The following is a 15,683-nucleotide window of genomic DNA, read 5'->3' as shown; positions in this document are numbered from 1 at the left end:
GGACCTCGGGGGGGTGATCATATGGCCGGGGTATTCCTTGGGAGCTGCTGTTGGGTTACTAGGTGCTGGGTCCACTTCTCCATGCCATTCACTGCCTTTATTTATGGAGCGAGAGTTTTGTCTACATTTTCAGCATTAACTCAGGCTGCTCCAATATGAGCATCTTGTTTCCTCTTCTTTCTGTGATCCTAATGGATAAAACACAGACGGAGTTCGGTGAGCATGAAGTTTGGGGACACGCAGGCTGCATTGTGGCTTCCTACAGACAGTGTGGTTCTGCCGGTGTCACCGAACCTCATCTCCGTCATGCGTGGGGACGGTTCCTATCTGAGTGCGATGCCGCAAGAATAGTGGGTACCTCGATGGTGCAGTATAAGGAACTGCTGGAGCAGTGCTGCTCGAAAAGCTGGAGAGCAAAAAATATTTGCAATTAATGGTAGACTTTAAACGCATGATCAAACTCCAGCCTCTAGAGTTCCAGAGGATTCAGAACACTCTCACTGTGATGGCTAATCTAAGGCTCAGGTTACATCACACATCCTTGAAAAACTGTTCTGCATTATAACTCAAGGATACATGAGGATCCAGTCAACTGAGATAATACAGTATGTTGCCTCTCAAAACATTTGACGCATTATTCAATGATTTACCTTGGACTCTCCCACGATCTTTGTACTGAAGGTTGTGTTCCTGCCTACAGAGTGAAGCTGGAAACCACTGTGATGTCCAGCCACTATTGATCATCGCTAAGTCACTTTGCAAGTCACTTTAGGTGAAAAAGGTGTCAACTAAATACTACACAGTGTTCACTGGAAGTTGCTTTAGAGAGGATTGTCTGCTAAATTTTGTAAATTTAAATATAAAGGTTAAATCAGTGTAAGTAGGGTCACATTGTAAGTCACCCTGGAGAAAAGCATCATCTCAATGAATAAATGTCACACATTGGAAGTGAGACTTGTCCATTTGAACCACATCTCACCTTCACAAACCTAGAGACAAAAAAGCTCAGCTGAAACCTATACATTACAGTAAAATGTTGTTGTGCCAGAATAAAACTCATAAGCCCACAACAAAGGCTAGACCGTGATACCATTGGCAGCCTTTGTACTTTTTCTCCTCCTTCCCCCCTCACTTGGCATTCATGAGTCTGACACCCAATTACTCGCACCTCTGGCCAATCTCACAGATTTTAACAGTCAGGCCTCTGGAGCAAAGTATTGCAGTTTTTAGCAGTAATGTAGTCAGAGCCTCCAGGTCCACAGCCCGACGATTTCCTTACGAGTCGAGTATTTTCAGCAATGAAGTGTGGCACAGCGGCACAGCGAGTAGCACTGCCGTCTCATGGCGCCTTGGTGGAACGAGAGGAGGTGGGTTTGATCCCCCCGCAGTCTGTCTGAAGTGGAGTCCCTCATAATTTTGGAGGCTCTGCTCTGACATCTGGACAGATAAATGTCCTCCACTGCCGGTAGCTGTGTGCCAATGATGTTCTGAGCCGTCCTGATGACCTGTTGCAAAGCCTTCTGTTCTTCTCTTGTGCAATGGGCGTACCATGCTGTAATGCAGTACATCAGTACACTCTCCACCGTGCACTGAGAGAAGTTCACGAGAAGATCCTGGGGCAGTCTCGCTCTCCTGTCTTCTCAAGAAACACAGGTGTTGTTGTGGCTTTCCAATGACAGTAGAGGTTTGTGTGGCCCAAGAGAGGTCTCATGTTCTCCCTGTGTCTGCGTGGGTTTCCTCCGGGTGCTCTGGTTTCCTCCCACAGTCCAAAGACATGCTGTTCAGGTTCACCTGTAGTGTGTGAGTGGCAGAGTGCCATAGCGTGTAAGTCACCTTGTGTACATAAGTGTACATTTATATTTACATTTGTTAATTTAGCAGCTGCTTTCCTTCAAAGCGACATACATCTCAGAGAACAACAGAAAGAGAGCAATACAGGCAGTCCTCAGATTACGAACGAGTTCCGTTCCGAAGTCTGTCTTTAAGTCGGATTTGTACGCAAGTCAAGACAGTTAGGTGCGACTCGTGTCTAACAACAGTTAGTCAAATGTTTATCTTAGTATATAGTATATCGTGTACCTTTTTATGTATAAAAAACATTAAAGAAACACTGCCGGATACACTAAAACATCTTTAATATAACAATACAGTAATAATAATAATACAATGTAATGATAATAACAACAATAATAAATGTAACTACATACAGTATTTATAATAGACAGAGACACACACATCGGGACAAAGCCTTTTACATGCTCCATTATTTTCGTTTTATCCTTTAAAATTGTCCCGATCGTTGACTCACTGTAGCCTAACGCTTTCCCAATGTTTGTTGGCGTTTCACCTTTTTCCAATTACTTTCTTATTTCCACTTTAGTTTCAGTCATGATCGTTTTCCTTTTCTTTGATGCATCACCATCACTTGCATCACATTTACGCTTTGGTGCCATGGTTAGGAGGGTACAAACAAAAAAATTAAAGCCAAATACAATAACACATGAGACACTTAACGGGAAAAGAAGGAAGTCTGTCCTAGCTCAGGCTCGCATGCCCATGGGTCGACAAACTGCTGTAGACGCGCAATATTTTGATGCGGGTCACAAAGTAGCTCCTGTTTGTTATTACGAATCATTGTATACAACTCAAATTTTTAATATAATAGGCTTTACGGGGATGGTTCGTAACTACAGGTTGTATGTAAGTCGGACGTTTGTAACCCGGGGACCACCTGTATATCAACAAAACGAGAGACTTGGATTCAGACATGTGATTCTACAGTAGTCGATTTGTTACATATTACAGTGTAAACCAGTGTACATTGCACAAGTTACTGCATATACTGTAGGTTTTCCATTACTAAAAAAAATGATCAAACATTATTAAACATAAAAATGTTGACATTTATCGAGTATAAATAAATGTAAATGTAAACGTCAATGTGTAACTACACAAGTAATACTTGGGCTCACTCTCACCATGTTTTCAGTAGTGTTACATTTAAAGTACAATATTCACAACATCATTGTTGGTCTTGGTGAACGAAAACTGTTGTGGGAACTCATTTTACACTTAACCTTTTCATGAACATAAAACCCACTCTTGAAGTAGTAATGTGACTGCAAATTGAGTGGTATTTCCTTGATTGGTGAAGGAAAGTTGATCAGAAAAATGAAACAATTGCAAAAGTAAAAGATTTTTTGTCTTCTTTATTTGTTGTTATGGGACAAGCGGTTCTGAAAATGTGTGTGTGTGTGTATTTACAGGTGGGGAAAAATATACTTCCGCACTACCTTAATTTGATTCCATTATCATAACTCTGACCTTTTCCTTTTTGACAAAATGAATCTTATGATTTGGAATGTGTCTTGCCATAGGGGTTTTAAGAATAAACAAAGTTTTTACATTACATTTAGCAAACATTTCCCCAAAAGCAACTTCAATGTTAAGCTATTTTATGGTATATGAATTCTACATCTGTGTAACTTTTACTGTAGTGTATGAGGGTACCAGAGGAGAAGGCAGGCGTTGAACTTACAACCCCCGACTCCAGAAGCGGCAGCTCTAACCAATGCACTACCTGCCACCCATTATGTTAAAAGTGTAAATTTGCAGCTGTGCTGTATTACAAAATGGCCACAACTATTTTCACACCACATCATAGCTCATACAAAAAAGGGCTGAAAAAACTAGTAAAGGTAAGAAGATATTGGCACCTCAACCCATGAGCTCTGCAGTCACTCCTGGAACAGTGGTTGCGGTCAAAGACATGGAAATGTAACATGAAGGTTGCTGCTCTGTGATCCAATCTCCGTTGATGGTAGAACTGTAAAGTACTTACCTAGAATGGCTCTAGCAAAATACCCTGCTGTATAAATGGATTGAAATGTTTGAGTTACAACTGAGATAAAAACAGGAACCAGGAGCCTTTTGTTATCAGATCTTTCTTTGTCCACATCGCTGTAGTTGGTGATTTTTACAAAATGGTTCTATTGATGTAATCGGTGATGCAGTGATGTAATCACTCAGTGCTAGTTTTGCATTAGAGCTTGTTGAAGTAACGACAATATTACCACCTTACTCAAATGTATTGGCACTAGACTGTAGTTAAAGTAGACAATGAAACAAATGATATTTAAAGAGGATAATAGCTAGCTGTACATTATAAAATTCCCTAAATACACAAATACGTCCCCACAAGTACATCAGTTACACCATTTTATTTTTGCTTGTTGCAAAAGCAAGAGTATAAACTGAGAAACCATATTAAAATATACACAGGTGGTGGCGTAGTGGTTAGTGCTGCTGCCTTTGGACCCAAAAGCTGTAGGTTTAAATCCCACCTCCAGCTGTAGTACCCTTGAGCAAGGTACTTACCCTCATTAGCTCCAGTAAAATTACTCAGCTATATAAACAGGCAAATAATTGTAAGCAGCTTAACAGTGCAAGTCACTTTGGAGTAAAGCATCAGATAAATGTAAGAGAGTTTTTCTCTGCATGACCACATTATCTGTCATATGCATCAGTAATTGTTTACCTTTCAATGGTCAAAGTCGCTCTTCAAATCATTACATAACAGAAAATTAAATAAACAAAAATTTTTTTTGGGGGGGGGTGGTCACCAAGGGAGGGGAAAAAAATAAAAAATTCACAGATTAATCAAATGCAAATTTTGTTTAAAGTTTTTTTTTTTTTTTAAATTTATAACTGTGATATGTTTTGATGTAAAACTTCCATTGTCTCCCCTTTATGGATATAACTGAACTTAAATACATTTCCAAAGCATAAAGTTTATTTTTTCTGTCACATGAAAAGCAGAAAATTGCCTGGTACATTTAAAGCGACAGTGATAACGTCAATATTCCAAAACATGAGGTATAACGATATACAGCATTAAAATTCCAGCAATACATGGATGTGTTTTGAGTGTTTTAATGCTAATGCACTGTAAAACACATCATGCACAAGCAAGTTGTGACACAAAGGCCCAGATGATGCAGTTTGTATTGTCACTTGTTCATTATTTTGCTGAAAGCAGCAGTGAGGAATTCTATGTCACCAAGTCATTCCATTTTTTCTCCTTTTGCACACACCCATGTGCACACGCACACACAATTTAGAGATACAAGTATACAAGTTCCAAACACCAGTAACTGCACAGACACACCAACCCATACTCGGCGATACAAAAATAGAACCACATGTATATATAATATATGTATACAGTATATTTTTTACATACTCCTATACAATGAGACACACTCATATATACAGTGGTACATGTAAACAAGGTAAATGCATACTGTCATACCTACAACAAACTACAATGGCACCAATCAAAGATGCATACTGTTAACCCCAATGCATGTGTGCGTACACACCATATATGTAAACCCTTACACATGTACAGGGACACACACCCCGATAGCAGCATCCCAGACACATAGAAGTACACTCACATGACAAAAACATGACTATGTGCAACAAAGCCTGCTCAGAACCACAGCGGTGCACTGCTTGCACAGCCCTGGGGGAGTCCTTGAGCGCCACCCGTAGAGAAAGTGCCGACTTACTGGGCTGCGTCTCTCTCAACTGCACAGCGCTGAAGTTTGAAGTACAGTACACTTGACAGCACCATGGCAGGGGAATGAAAACTGCTTTAGGCATTCACACTTTCCTATTATGTTTTATACTAAGTTACATTTATTTTAAAATATAATACATAACATAATATGGACAGCTGGTAGTACAGTGGTTAAAGTTGCTGCCTTTGGACCCAGAGGTTGCAGGTTCAGATCCCACCTGCAGCTGTAGTACCCTTGACAAGGTACTTATCCTAAATTGGTCCAGCAAATTACCCAGCTGTATAAATGGGTAAATAATTGTAAGTAACTTAACACTTTAAGTTTTTCTGGAGAAAAACATCAGATATGAGTAAATGTAATATAATTTCTACTATATTATTTTATAATGTCAACTTCAAGAGTTTGGTTAAGTTAAATAAACGAGATGATCAACAGTATTAAGATTTCAAATTGGTCAGATGCGTAGAACTGCAACGGACAAAGGAAGCAGCGGTTATTGCATTTCTGAGGAATGATCTGACACTTCATTTTTATGGAATCCTTCCACTTCAGCGTAAGTACAGAAAACAATGAGGATTTTAAAGTCTGCTACAGAATCGCTGTACTTTTTCCACCCGCAAAGACCCCCAAGAAAGTCCTCAATTTCACACCTCAGCAGGATGATGGCCACTTGATACCCTGTAGGATTCCATTGAACTTGTGCCTACGCAAGAAAATGATTCAGTTCAAGAAGTCCTGCCTTAGTCCCCTAGTCCACAGGGAGCGCAAATTCTTACACAAGTGTCCAAATAAATAGCAACACTGGACATACTGCCTACAGTGGATACAATACAATTAGTAAAGTAAGTAAGGACATGGGGTCAAAAATGCCAAAACGGTCTGGGTTCTGAAATGAAATTGCTGGGGTTTACACACAGCACACAGACTTGCCGCACATGCTCACACTCTTGAGTACACACACACACACACACAAAATGACTGAGTTATAGTAAACAGTCTACAGTTGCAGTAACGATCCTTTCCCTTCTGTTTGTCCAACGCTAGAACGCTTCAGGGCCCAATGGCCAAGTGGCAGAGCTCTGCGGTGAGTGTGTACAGCTACTGTCGCTTCAATTCAGGTGCAGAAAAGAGATTTGGGAGGAGTGGGCGTACACTTTCAGTTACTATTATACACATCTGACATCCAACACTGATACAGAGCCTTTCTTGTTTCCATCGCTGAGTTTGCAAACATTAAAGATCCACAGGGTGCACAATAACTGTGCAGAAGAGGATTGAAGGAGGGAGATGCAGATGCTAGTTCATTTCATCATAGGTACTACTGGGGGGAGCTGTGGGAATTTTGTTTTTTTTCTTACGGTTAGAGGGAACGAAGCCTCCTTGCAAGTTGCTAAATCCACCGCCTCTTTCCTCACCATACCCCACGCCTCCTGTGACACTGTTCACAGTCAATGATGACTTTTTCTTCTTGGGCTTCTTGGTTTCTGAATTGTTGGTGCCTGGAACCAAGAACCAAGAAAATGTGTGTTATGCACGGAGCTCACGCAAAGTGGCACAGCAGCCCTTTTTTTAGCTGCTGGCATCTACCGCCACCCCAGAGTAATGCATCAGAAATTTTGATCCACAAGGATGCGTACTTTGTTCCATCAACAAAATTCCACTCAGATTGTAAAGTTCCAAGTTTGTGAATGAAAACTGAATGAAAAACAAAATGTTACATTCCTACAACACTGCATGCTAGTGGCGCAAATTAGTTTTCTGAGGCTAAGTGATCTCTATTTTACATAAAAGTCTACATAAAGTCACAATTTTTTTTTTTTCAAGCAGCACTCCTGCAGGCATCCAACACTGGCAGTACACTGAATTTGCTACTGTACAAATATTTTTTTAGTTATATATTATAAACTGCATTTTCCTCATTGATCTATTTTCTAAAATGTGTCTGCAGAAGTTACTTGTATTTCCATGATCAGCCATTAAAGAATAGAAACCAAAAGCTTGAGTGTAGGACCAACCTGAATTAAATCATCCGGACATTATCTTATCTTGTGAATGCTGGTCATCAACAACATATGGAATATGTGTTAGATGAACTTATTGACCGTGTAGATAATGAAAACTGAAGGTGGCCAGACAGTTTAATACAAAATTCTAGAAGGGCTACACTGTGACAGACTGGGATCCTGTCCAGGGTGTACCCAACATTTTGCCCTAGGCTTTACGTATAGGCTTTGGACCACTGCAGCGGACAAGTTGAGGAACAACGGTATTTTGTAGACCATAAATTGTCTATAAATCATCTGAAGTTCTGCAACTTGTTAGTGAACTCACTTGCTTTGGAAGAGCCAGAATCTGAAGGGGAAATATCAGAGGACCCATCCCACTGCAAGCGGCTCACGAGCACTGGCCCATCAGAAGTCTCATAGCTGCCGTTCTCCACCACTGCGTCACCCTCTGGCAACGTTAACCTAAGGACACCAACAAGGAACACTGACAAGACAGCTAAAGCAAAACAAAGTTGGACAAGAAATCGCCTGGCATGAAACACCTGGGGGCCCAGAAAACGGACTAAAATACCATTAGATGAAAAGTCACGTGTGCACACATTTACGGTGGCCCTACAACACTTCTCCAGATGTTCACATTAGAACTTTAAAAGCACGTTTATCTCAACTAGGGGAAATGTGATGCGATTAGGAATACTACTGGGGCAGTGAACAATCACCATTGCAGGATCAGCAGCTACCAAGGAGCCATGAAGTCAAATATTCATTAAAGGTACGTTGCAAGAGAAATTATAAATATGTGTAATGTACATGTATGGGAGAGAGGGCAAAGTATTTGGCTGTGCTTTTCCTTTAAGGGCTCCATTATGATGAGCAGAGCAGACCATTTTCTGGTACCTCCTAGAAGATGCTAATGTCAGATATTTAAGTTCATTTCATATAAAGCTGAAGTTCTGTCTGTTTCATTACCCCAGCAGTTCCACATAAATAATTGACATGTCAAGGTGGAAGGAGGGTGAAAGTACTGAATTGATCAAAATTAATCAGGTACACTGAAGGTAAAATTAATGCTGTAGTGAAAATTATTTTTGGATCTAGATAAAAGAAAGGACTCTGTCTGAAACCGCTGGACTAAAAGTGATATGTACTTCTTACTGCGCAAAGGCAATTGCCCACCAGCGTGATGCCATATACACATACATCGGTTTTTTGTACGTCAATGGAGCACTCACGCAGATGGCCCCAGGAGGAACACTCGAACGGTCCTCCTCTGTTCATCTGTGTGCTGTGGGCATCTCAGAGACCTGATGAGACATAGCTTGAAATAACACACAGCCCAAAAAAACCAATCTGCTCACACAGACACTGGTTTCCGGACTTAAAAAAAATTAAAATTCAATAAAATGATAAAAAAATTCTTTTACGAAGGACAACATTACCCAATGCCTTTTGCACTTTTTTCAACCTTTTAGGAGGTACTTTGGTAATTTGTCTCATGGATGTTCATGACATACTGAGCTAAAGCTCACAGATCACTGAGTGTATCTTTCACTCTGCAAAGCATATGGACACTGCACCATTAGTGGAGATGCTGTGAAGTTCATCTGATCTCTGAATCGAGCCTTTATTTATGCCAGTGTAAGGGTATGCATGAAAGCAGTAAAAGCTGATCATGTGATTTACATAGATAATATTGACATCTATAGTTTATTTCTAAAAGACACGGTCAAATCTATTTCATTAAATCAGACTGACAACTGAGGAAAAAACCTTTTGTGCTTGAGAAAAGTGTACACTCCCATTTTAAATTTGTATTGTACAGTATACTCAAATAACAATAGTAACAGCATTTGTAACAGAGCATCAAGCTTTTGACTTGCAGTGAAGACCCACATGAATACGAGAAGAAAACAATCCCGATTTACATTCATTCATTTATTTGATGCTTTTCTCCAAAGCGATTTACAGTGTTAAGCTACTTACAACTATCTACCCATTTATACAGCTGAGTAATTTTATAAGTGCAATTTAGGGTAAGTACCTTGCTTGAGGGTATTACAGCTGAGGTGAGATTCAAACCAGAAACTAAAGGCAGCAGGGCAGTACCAGCTAATACAATGTAACAATAAACTACCAACCTTTATACACCTTAAAGTTATGTATGTATATAGTGTGTTGAACTAATCTCAATGTGACTGCTGTCTTCCTCTGTGAAATCACTGAAGTCCTTACCGTGTACACATTCTCTTGGTATGCTCTGATATCACTCCACAATGCTGGCAAAAGAAAGGAAAAGAGGAGGACAGGTAAGAGTTATCAAACAGAAATTGGCCAAAATATTTTCTCCATAATCCATCTCCATCAAAATTCGACATTATCTTTTGCTTCACACACAGTAAACACAATGGTTTAGGTGATTTGAAAGACTAAAGCAGATTCTACCGTCGTTAACAACGATCGAAGTTCCTCCGGTCCCAAAGTTTCATAGTAGATGCCAGAGTTATAGTTGTACTGCGGAAAAAAGACAATATGGTCCCAAATGAACAATAACAATGTACACCAATAGAGAGTACAGCATTATTGTTTATATCAACTGAGCACTTCAAAGTACAAAAAGTCAAACACTGATACGTTACCTTAAATGTATCTGTGTTTACATTACTGCCAAGTTCCCCTGCAAACACAAGACCATTGAATATAAACTCAATTTTCTGTACACAAGTGTGAAAAAGTAACTGTCCCCTAAATTTAATCATATTAATAAGGAAGCAATTGGTCATATTTGAATACAATATGCCTGGTTTGAGCCAGTCCTGTCCAATATAATTTTCTACTATTTTAAACCCTTACCAGGACACATCAAATAAGGATCATCAATCCAATTATACAATTTCAATGTATACCTCAACAACCCTACAGGAATTGCAAAATTTAAATCTTAGAAATACTGAATCTTTTGATAAACCACCTTTTTTCAATCAAAGATGAACCCAACTTATTAAACTGTTAAGATATGTTTTTAAAGAACATTTTGGATGTATATTACTGCTTAGCACCGTTTTAGCGATTCCAAGTGTTCCATAAATAAGAACATACCATTTTTATGCTTCAGTGACTTTGATCTTCGGGGTGAATTTGGATTCTGAGAAAAAAAAATAATTTAATCCTGTGCTTTATAAACATAAAAGACATTTATTCAGCAATAATTAATATTACTGATGGTCTCCACTGTGTATTGTTCAGTGACCAAGTCTTGTATGAGCAATGTTTTCCATTATTTTTTAGGAAAGAAACAGCACTGTTTTATGTTGTCTCTCTAAGACATGCTTTTTCGGTGTAAATCGCCACTGTACAGTGAAGACTGTGTATATACCAGCTGTTACTTACCTAGCTCTATAAATGGGTAAATAATTGTAAGTTTGTAACTGTAATGATTGTAACTTTAACATAGTAAGTCGCTTTGAAGAGTCAGCTAAATGAATAAATGTAAATGTAAAAACACAAGAGTACACTATGAATTTCAAAGGGTAACTGCAAACACAGACAAAGTTAGTGAGATTTGCCATCATCCTAGGTGGGGTACAGTCCACTAACAACAGGTTGCCAAAGACTTCTGTCCTGTGTCAAAACTATAATAGAGCTGTGTGACAAAAACATTTACTCCAAAAAACATTTCAAAGAAAATAAAAATACCTTGTCTGACTTTCTCTTCTTGGCTAAAAAAGGAGAAAAACACAAATCATTTTCATGCAATTAAGAAATTAATCCCAGATTTTACTGACAGAAAGTATTTGGAAATTTGGTATTTTATAAGGAATTAACTAAATGCCAACAATTAATACTTTCTGTAGCTAAGGAAACAAAGTGGATAGGTAGCCTTAGTAACAGAATTGTTCAAAACAAGGCCAGTGACAGCACTGTGTTTGACAGGCTGCAGACACTGCAGCTCACCTCTCTTCTCTGAGCCGTACGACCAGTCATTGTCATTCAGGTCATCGTTGTCCTCCTGATCACTTTCTGATTTGTTCACATTGTTGCTACTGGCTATTCTGTTCAGGAAATGTAGAGGTTAGGCAAAAATTTATTTCAAAGTTATGATGTAACAAACACGTACTTGTTCAACAAAAACAGTCTTAATTATCCGGCCTAAATGGAAACAGCACTTGGCCGGACACCAGTTGAAAAAAATAAATAAAATCACGTGACCAAATATATCATGTCCTGTATGTGTTAATACGTTGTTAGACAGGCTCAGTAATGACATAAAATTCTATAAAAACAGTCATTCCTCCTCAACTCTAAGCAAAAAAAAAAAAAAAATCATTATTTCCTTGTTTTTAAAATGAAACCTAAACTCAAACATCATTGTAAGAATTAAGAATACAAGTAACAAAGGTTTAAAAAAGGAAAGTCCACTAAGGAAGTCTCCATGTAGAATAAGATCTTCAGAGACATGTATCTATCACTGTTTGGTGCTGCTTGATGCTTTTGTAAACTGGACAAGTTTTCAATCAAACGTCCGCTATAACAGGACAGCTGGTAATGTAGTAGTTACAGCTGCTACCTTTGGAACCAAAGGTCACAGGGTTGAATCCCACCTCCAGTTGCAGTACCCTTGAGCAAGGTACTTACCCTAAACTGCTCCACTAAAATGACCCAGATGTATAACTGGATAATTATAAGTATCTTAACACTGTAAGTCACTTTGGCGAAAAGCGTCAGATAAATAAATGAAGAAAAAAAAAAAAAAAAAAAAAACAGCTACAAAAGTCCTCCTGCCGGGTAACATGGAAGGCAAGGGCTGGATAATTCAGACCATGCTGTACAGCAATTAATTTACCAAAACATTTTTGATGCAGTGGTGTAGCAGAAACTGATCCCACCAAAAGAGCAGAAGTGAATCAGTTAACAGGGGAAAACTGATTATATTGTCATAATCAAAACAGGAGCAACTTGGAGCGGAAATGTAGGGCCTGTGCCACAGCCTCACGACGGACCTGCGGTTGGCGATGCGGCTGCTGTTGCGGCCCATGCCCAGGCACTTCTCGAGGTGCGGGGCAAAGCGGGACGCAGCTATGCTGCGGCTGCAGTTGGGACACACACACTCCTTATTCTTCCACTGGTTGTACACCTCACCAAAGATGTCCACCCCTGGCTGGTCCACGATTTCTGTTATGAAAAATAATAAATACCGAAAAAACTCAGTAAGCTGAAAGCAGGGTGCACAAAATAAAGAATAAAGATGTTTTACGAAGTCACATTTACCTAAAGCAGAGAGAGAAGCCTGTCATTAAAGTGGGAAGCCAAATGAGAGTAGCAGAAATAATAATAAAAAAAAAAAAACAGCAGCTTGAGAGGAGACCGGTCACTCACCAAAGTCCTTCATACTCTCAATGTCAGTCTCATCAAGGAAAAAGTAACCCTGTTTGACAGCGCGGTGCACCTCAAAGCACAGGCCCAGGCAAGCATCTTCCACCAGATCCGAGTAGATCTCGTGAGCTATGGACTTTAAAGGAAGAAAGCTACATTTTCAATGTCTGCAAAATGTTGTCGGGTCTTGACATATTATGCTTAAACCCAGAGAAAAAAATTCACATACCTTCTAAAAAATCCAAGTGCTAATAATTGTTTTTACGTGCTGCAACTGAAAATCCCTGTTTACAAATTAGCAGGGGGATCGGTAACAGGACTCCACAATCTCCCAACAAGGGGCTACATATGTTCACATAAAGAAAAAATAAAGAAAACCTCAGTTTGTGAAAACAGCTAAAAACTGGATCCCCACATTACACGTTTTTCAAGATACGAACACCTCCATGTCTATTTGGGTTTTTTTTTTTTTTTTTGTAAACGTACACTCAGCCCTCCTGTGACAGGGCCCCCATGCAGCACAAAACCACCACATGGCTTTTAAAAATATACACCCTTTTTTCATGCATTATTCATCAAAACTTAAATTCCAACTAATAGAGTATTTTTAAGTTTATCATAACTTTATCTGAGGTTCTTTTACAAGACATAAGCCGTGAATAAATCAACAGATATCAGTATTTCGTAGTTTCAGACGGGAAATTGTTGGTTTTCAGCTGAGCTCCAGTCCCGGTTATGTTCGTAAGGAGAAGAGTAGGTGTACGGTGTATTTCAAGCAGTTACCTCTGAGAAAACACCTCATACATTTCTTTGAAGTTGTACTTACCTCTAGCTTGGTGTTGTCCAGGCCCAACAGAGACATTTCCTCCATTTTCATTTGCAAAAGCTAAAAGGTGAGGTACTGCTGTCTACATACTGTAGTACAGTCAGTATCAGCTACAAATGAGACGAGAGAATTATTATAAAGGAGGGTTTTTAAAAAAGGAGGGAAGTTCACTGCTGGCCAGATCTACTGAAATGAACACTGCATATGACTCTTCTTCACAAGAGGCAGCTGGTGGCGTAGTGTTTAGGTCTGCTGCTGAATTGGATCCAAAGGTGGTACGTTCAAATCCCACCTCTGACTGTAGCACCCTTTGAGCAAGGTACTCACCCCAAATTAATCCGGTAAAACAGTCCAACTGTGTAAATAAGTAATTGTAGGTAGTCTGACACTGTCAGTTAAGTTGGATATAATATAAGCTAAATGTATAAAAACAATGAATGTATTCCGGCACATACGTATGTGTCCAATGTATAGAAAGAATGTGTAGATATTCACATACCTGAAAGTGTACAGCAGCCAAGCACACACGTGTGTGAGCAGCGCTTACCCAAGGTGCTGTTTACATTAACCTTGACAGCAAAGGAAATGAGTACATTAGTAAACAATACAGTTAATATTAACTTAAAAAAATGTTACATTATTAAGAAAGTTAAAAAAAAAAAATACATTAATGTTCTAATGTTGAACTCTCTGGAGTGGATATTTAACCAGATAAACAAAACAGTATCGCTGAATGACAATTAGAAATTGATGTCAGAGCGTCTCTCTTCTTGTTTTATTTACACACAGAGAGGGATCATGGCCTCATCACACGACGTCGTAGACATTACCTAAAAATTATTATTTTTTTTTTTTTACTTTCACTACAGTCCCCGCAGCATAGTACTGTAACAGATCGGTGTGTTTTATATGTGTATTCCCTGTAAACTCGAAATGTTGCGTCTTTTCGAGTCGAAAAGGCTTTTTTTTTTCGTGCGCAGTCCTGACAGGAACACTACAGTTTTTCCTTTTCGAATTTCACCAAAGCGAAACGTTTCGGCGGGCGAGGGGGGTGGCTGTCACTTAGGGTGTCTCTACCTGACGAGTCGGGCTTCACAGACACAAAAAAAGAGGAAAGAAAGAAAGAAAGGGACGAAGGACGACGACGACGGCGGGCTGCATCACCATCATGTCACGGCGCGCGCACGCGTCCGGTCACCTCGCGGCAATGACTTGACTCACCCAAGCGCACCCGTGACCCGCTGCTGCGCCACTAACTGCCCCACTAACTGCCCGCGTCAGCCATTGCAGCTAACCTTGCCGCGCTGCACCGTGACCGTGTAACATCCCCGCAGAAAAACAGGTATGGTGTCACAGGGCGGTCAGAAATATAATTTAAGAATAAGATGCCATTTTTCTCTTGAGCACGGGCAAGGCAGAGCTAATCAATCGCCAACTTCGCCTCATGTTAGGCAATGCCTGGTAAGATTACCACCGCGCTCTTAGCGAGGGGTTGAAGCGGACCGCCACGCATTGCTCTTTATTTAATTAACGCATTAGTTCGGCATCGTACGAACAGTGAACGTTTAAAAGAAAAAAGTTACAAGACAAATGACTCCGTGCATTTGAGCAAGACCTTGAGCAGAGAATGATTGACGTGACCCAGGACCAATTATGATGCGAATTCTGAAGGGATTGCCCAATCAGATGCCAGTTTGAACACAAGAGACGTAATTCCGAGATGACGCCATACGTCCAATTGTAGTTTTTTTTTTTTTTTTTTTTTTTTTTTGATGACCGTTGAATGGTTACAAAATCAAACTCCGAGTGCCGCCCCGTCTTTGCCGAGTGGTCGGTCATCTGTTTTGAAAATGAGCATATTTTAATTTAGTTTACGCTCCTTCAGTCTGTTACACA

At 39.7% G+C, this 15,683-nt stretch overlaps 1 protein-coding gene across 6 annotated transcripts; it reads right to left on the bottom strand.

Moving 5' to 3' along the window:
* Window positions 1-5,914: 5,914 nt before the first annotated feature.
* On the bottom strand, window positions 5,915-15,396 carry LOC108932997 (ataxin-7-like protein 3). 6 transcript variants are annotated; one of them, XM_018749770.1, is made up of 14 exons: window positions 14,618-15,396; window positions 14,287-14,356; window positions 13,788-13,897; window positions 12,965-13,097; window positions 12,589-12,760; window positions 11,543-11,640; window positions 11,285-11,307; window positions 10,688-10,733; window positions 10,228-10,265; window positions 10,034-10,102; window positions 9,824-9,867; window positions 8,824-8,895; window positions 7,917-8,053; window positions 5,915-7,084 (listed from the first exon to the last, which is right to left on the bottom strand). In XM_018749770.1, the coding sequence occupies exons 3-14, from the start codon at window positions 13,836-13,838 to the stop codon at window positions 6,882-6,884; spliced, it is 1,086 nt and encodes a 361-aa protein (XP_018605286.1). In that variant the 5' UTR covers window positions 13,839-13,897; window positions 14,287-14,356; window positions 14,618-15,396; the 3' UTR covers window positions 5,915-6,881. The 6 variants fall into 6 exon arrangements, with proteins under 6 accessions (XP_018605286.1, XP_018605287.1, XP_018605288.1 ...); XM_018749771.1 differs by having other exon boundaries at window positions 14,865-15,396; XM_018749772.1 differs by having other exon boundaries at window positions 14,952-15,396.
* Window positions 15,397-15,683: the final 287 nt, after the last annotated feature.

This window comes from Scleropages formosus, chromosome 20 (genome assembly GCF_900964775.1).
Source record: "Scleropages formosus chromosome 20, fSclFor1.1, whole genome shotgun sequence".
Taxonomy (NCBI): Eukaryota; Metazoa; Chordata; class Actinopteri; order Osteoglossiformes; family Osteoglossidae; genus Scleropages; species Scleropages formosus.
The sequence above is the reverse complement of the archived record's forward strand: the minus strand, read 5'-3'. Positions and strand labels throughout refer to the sequence as shown.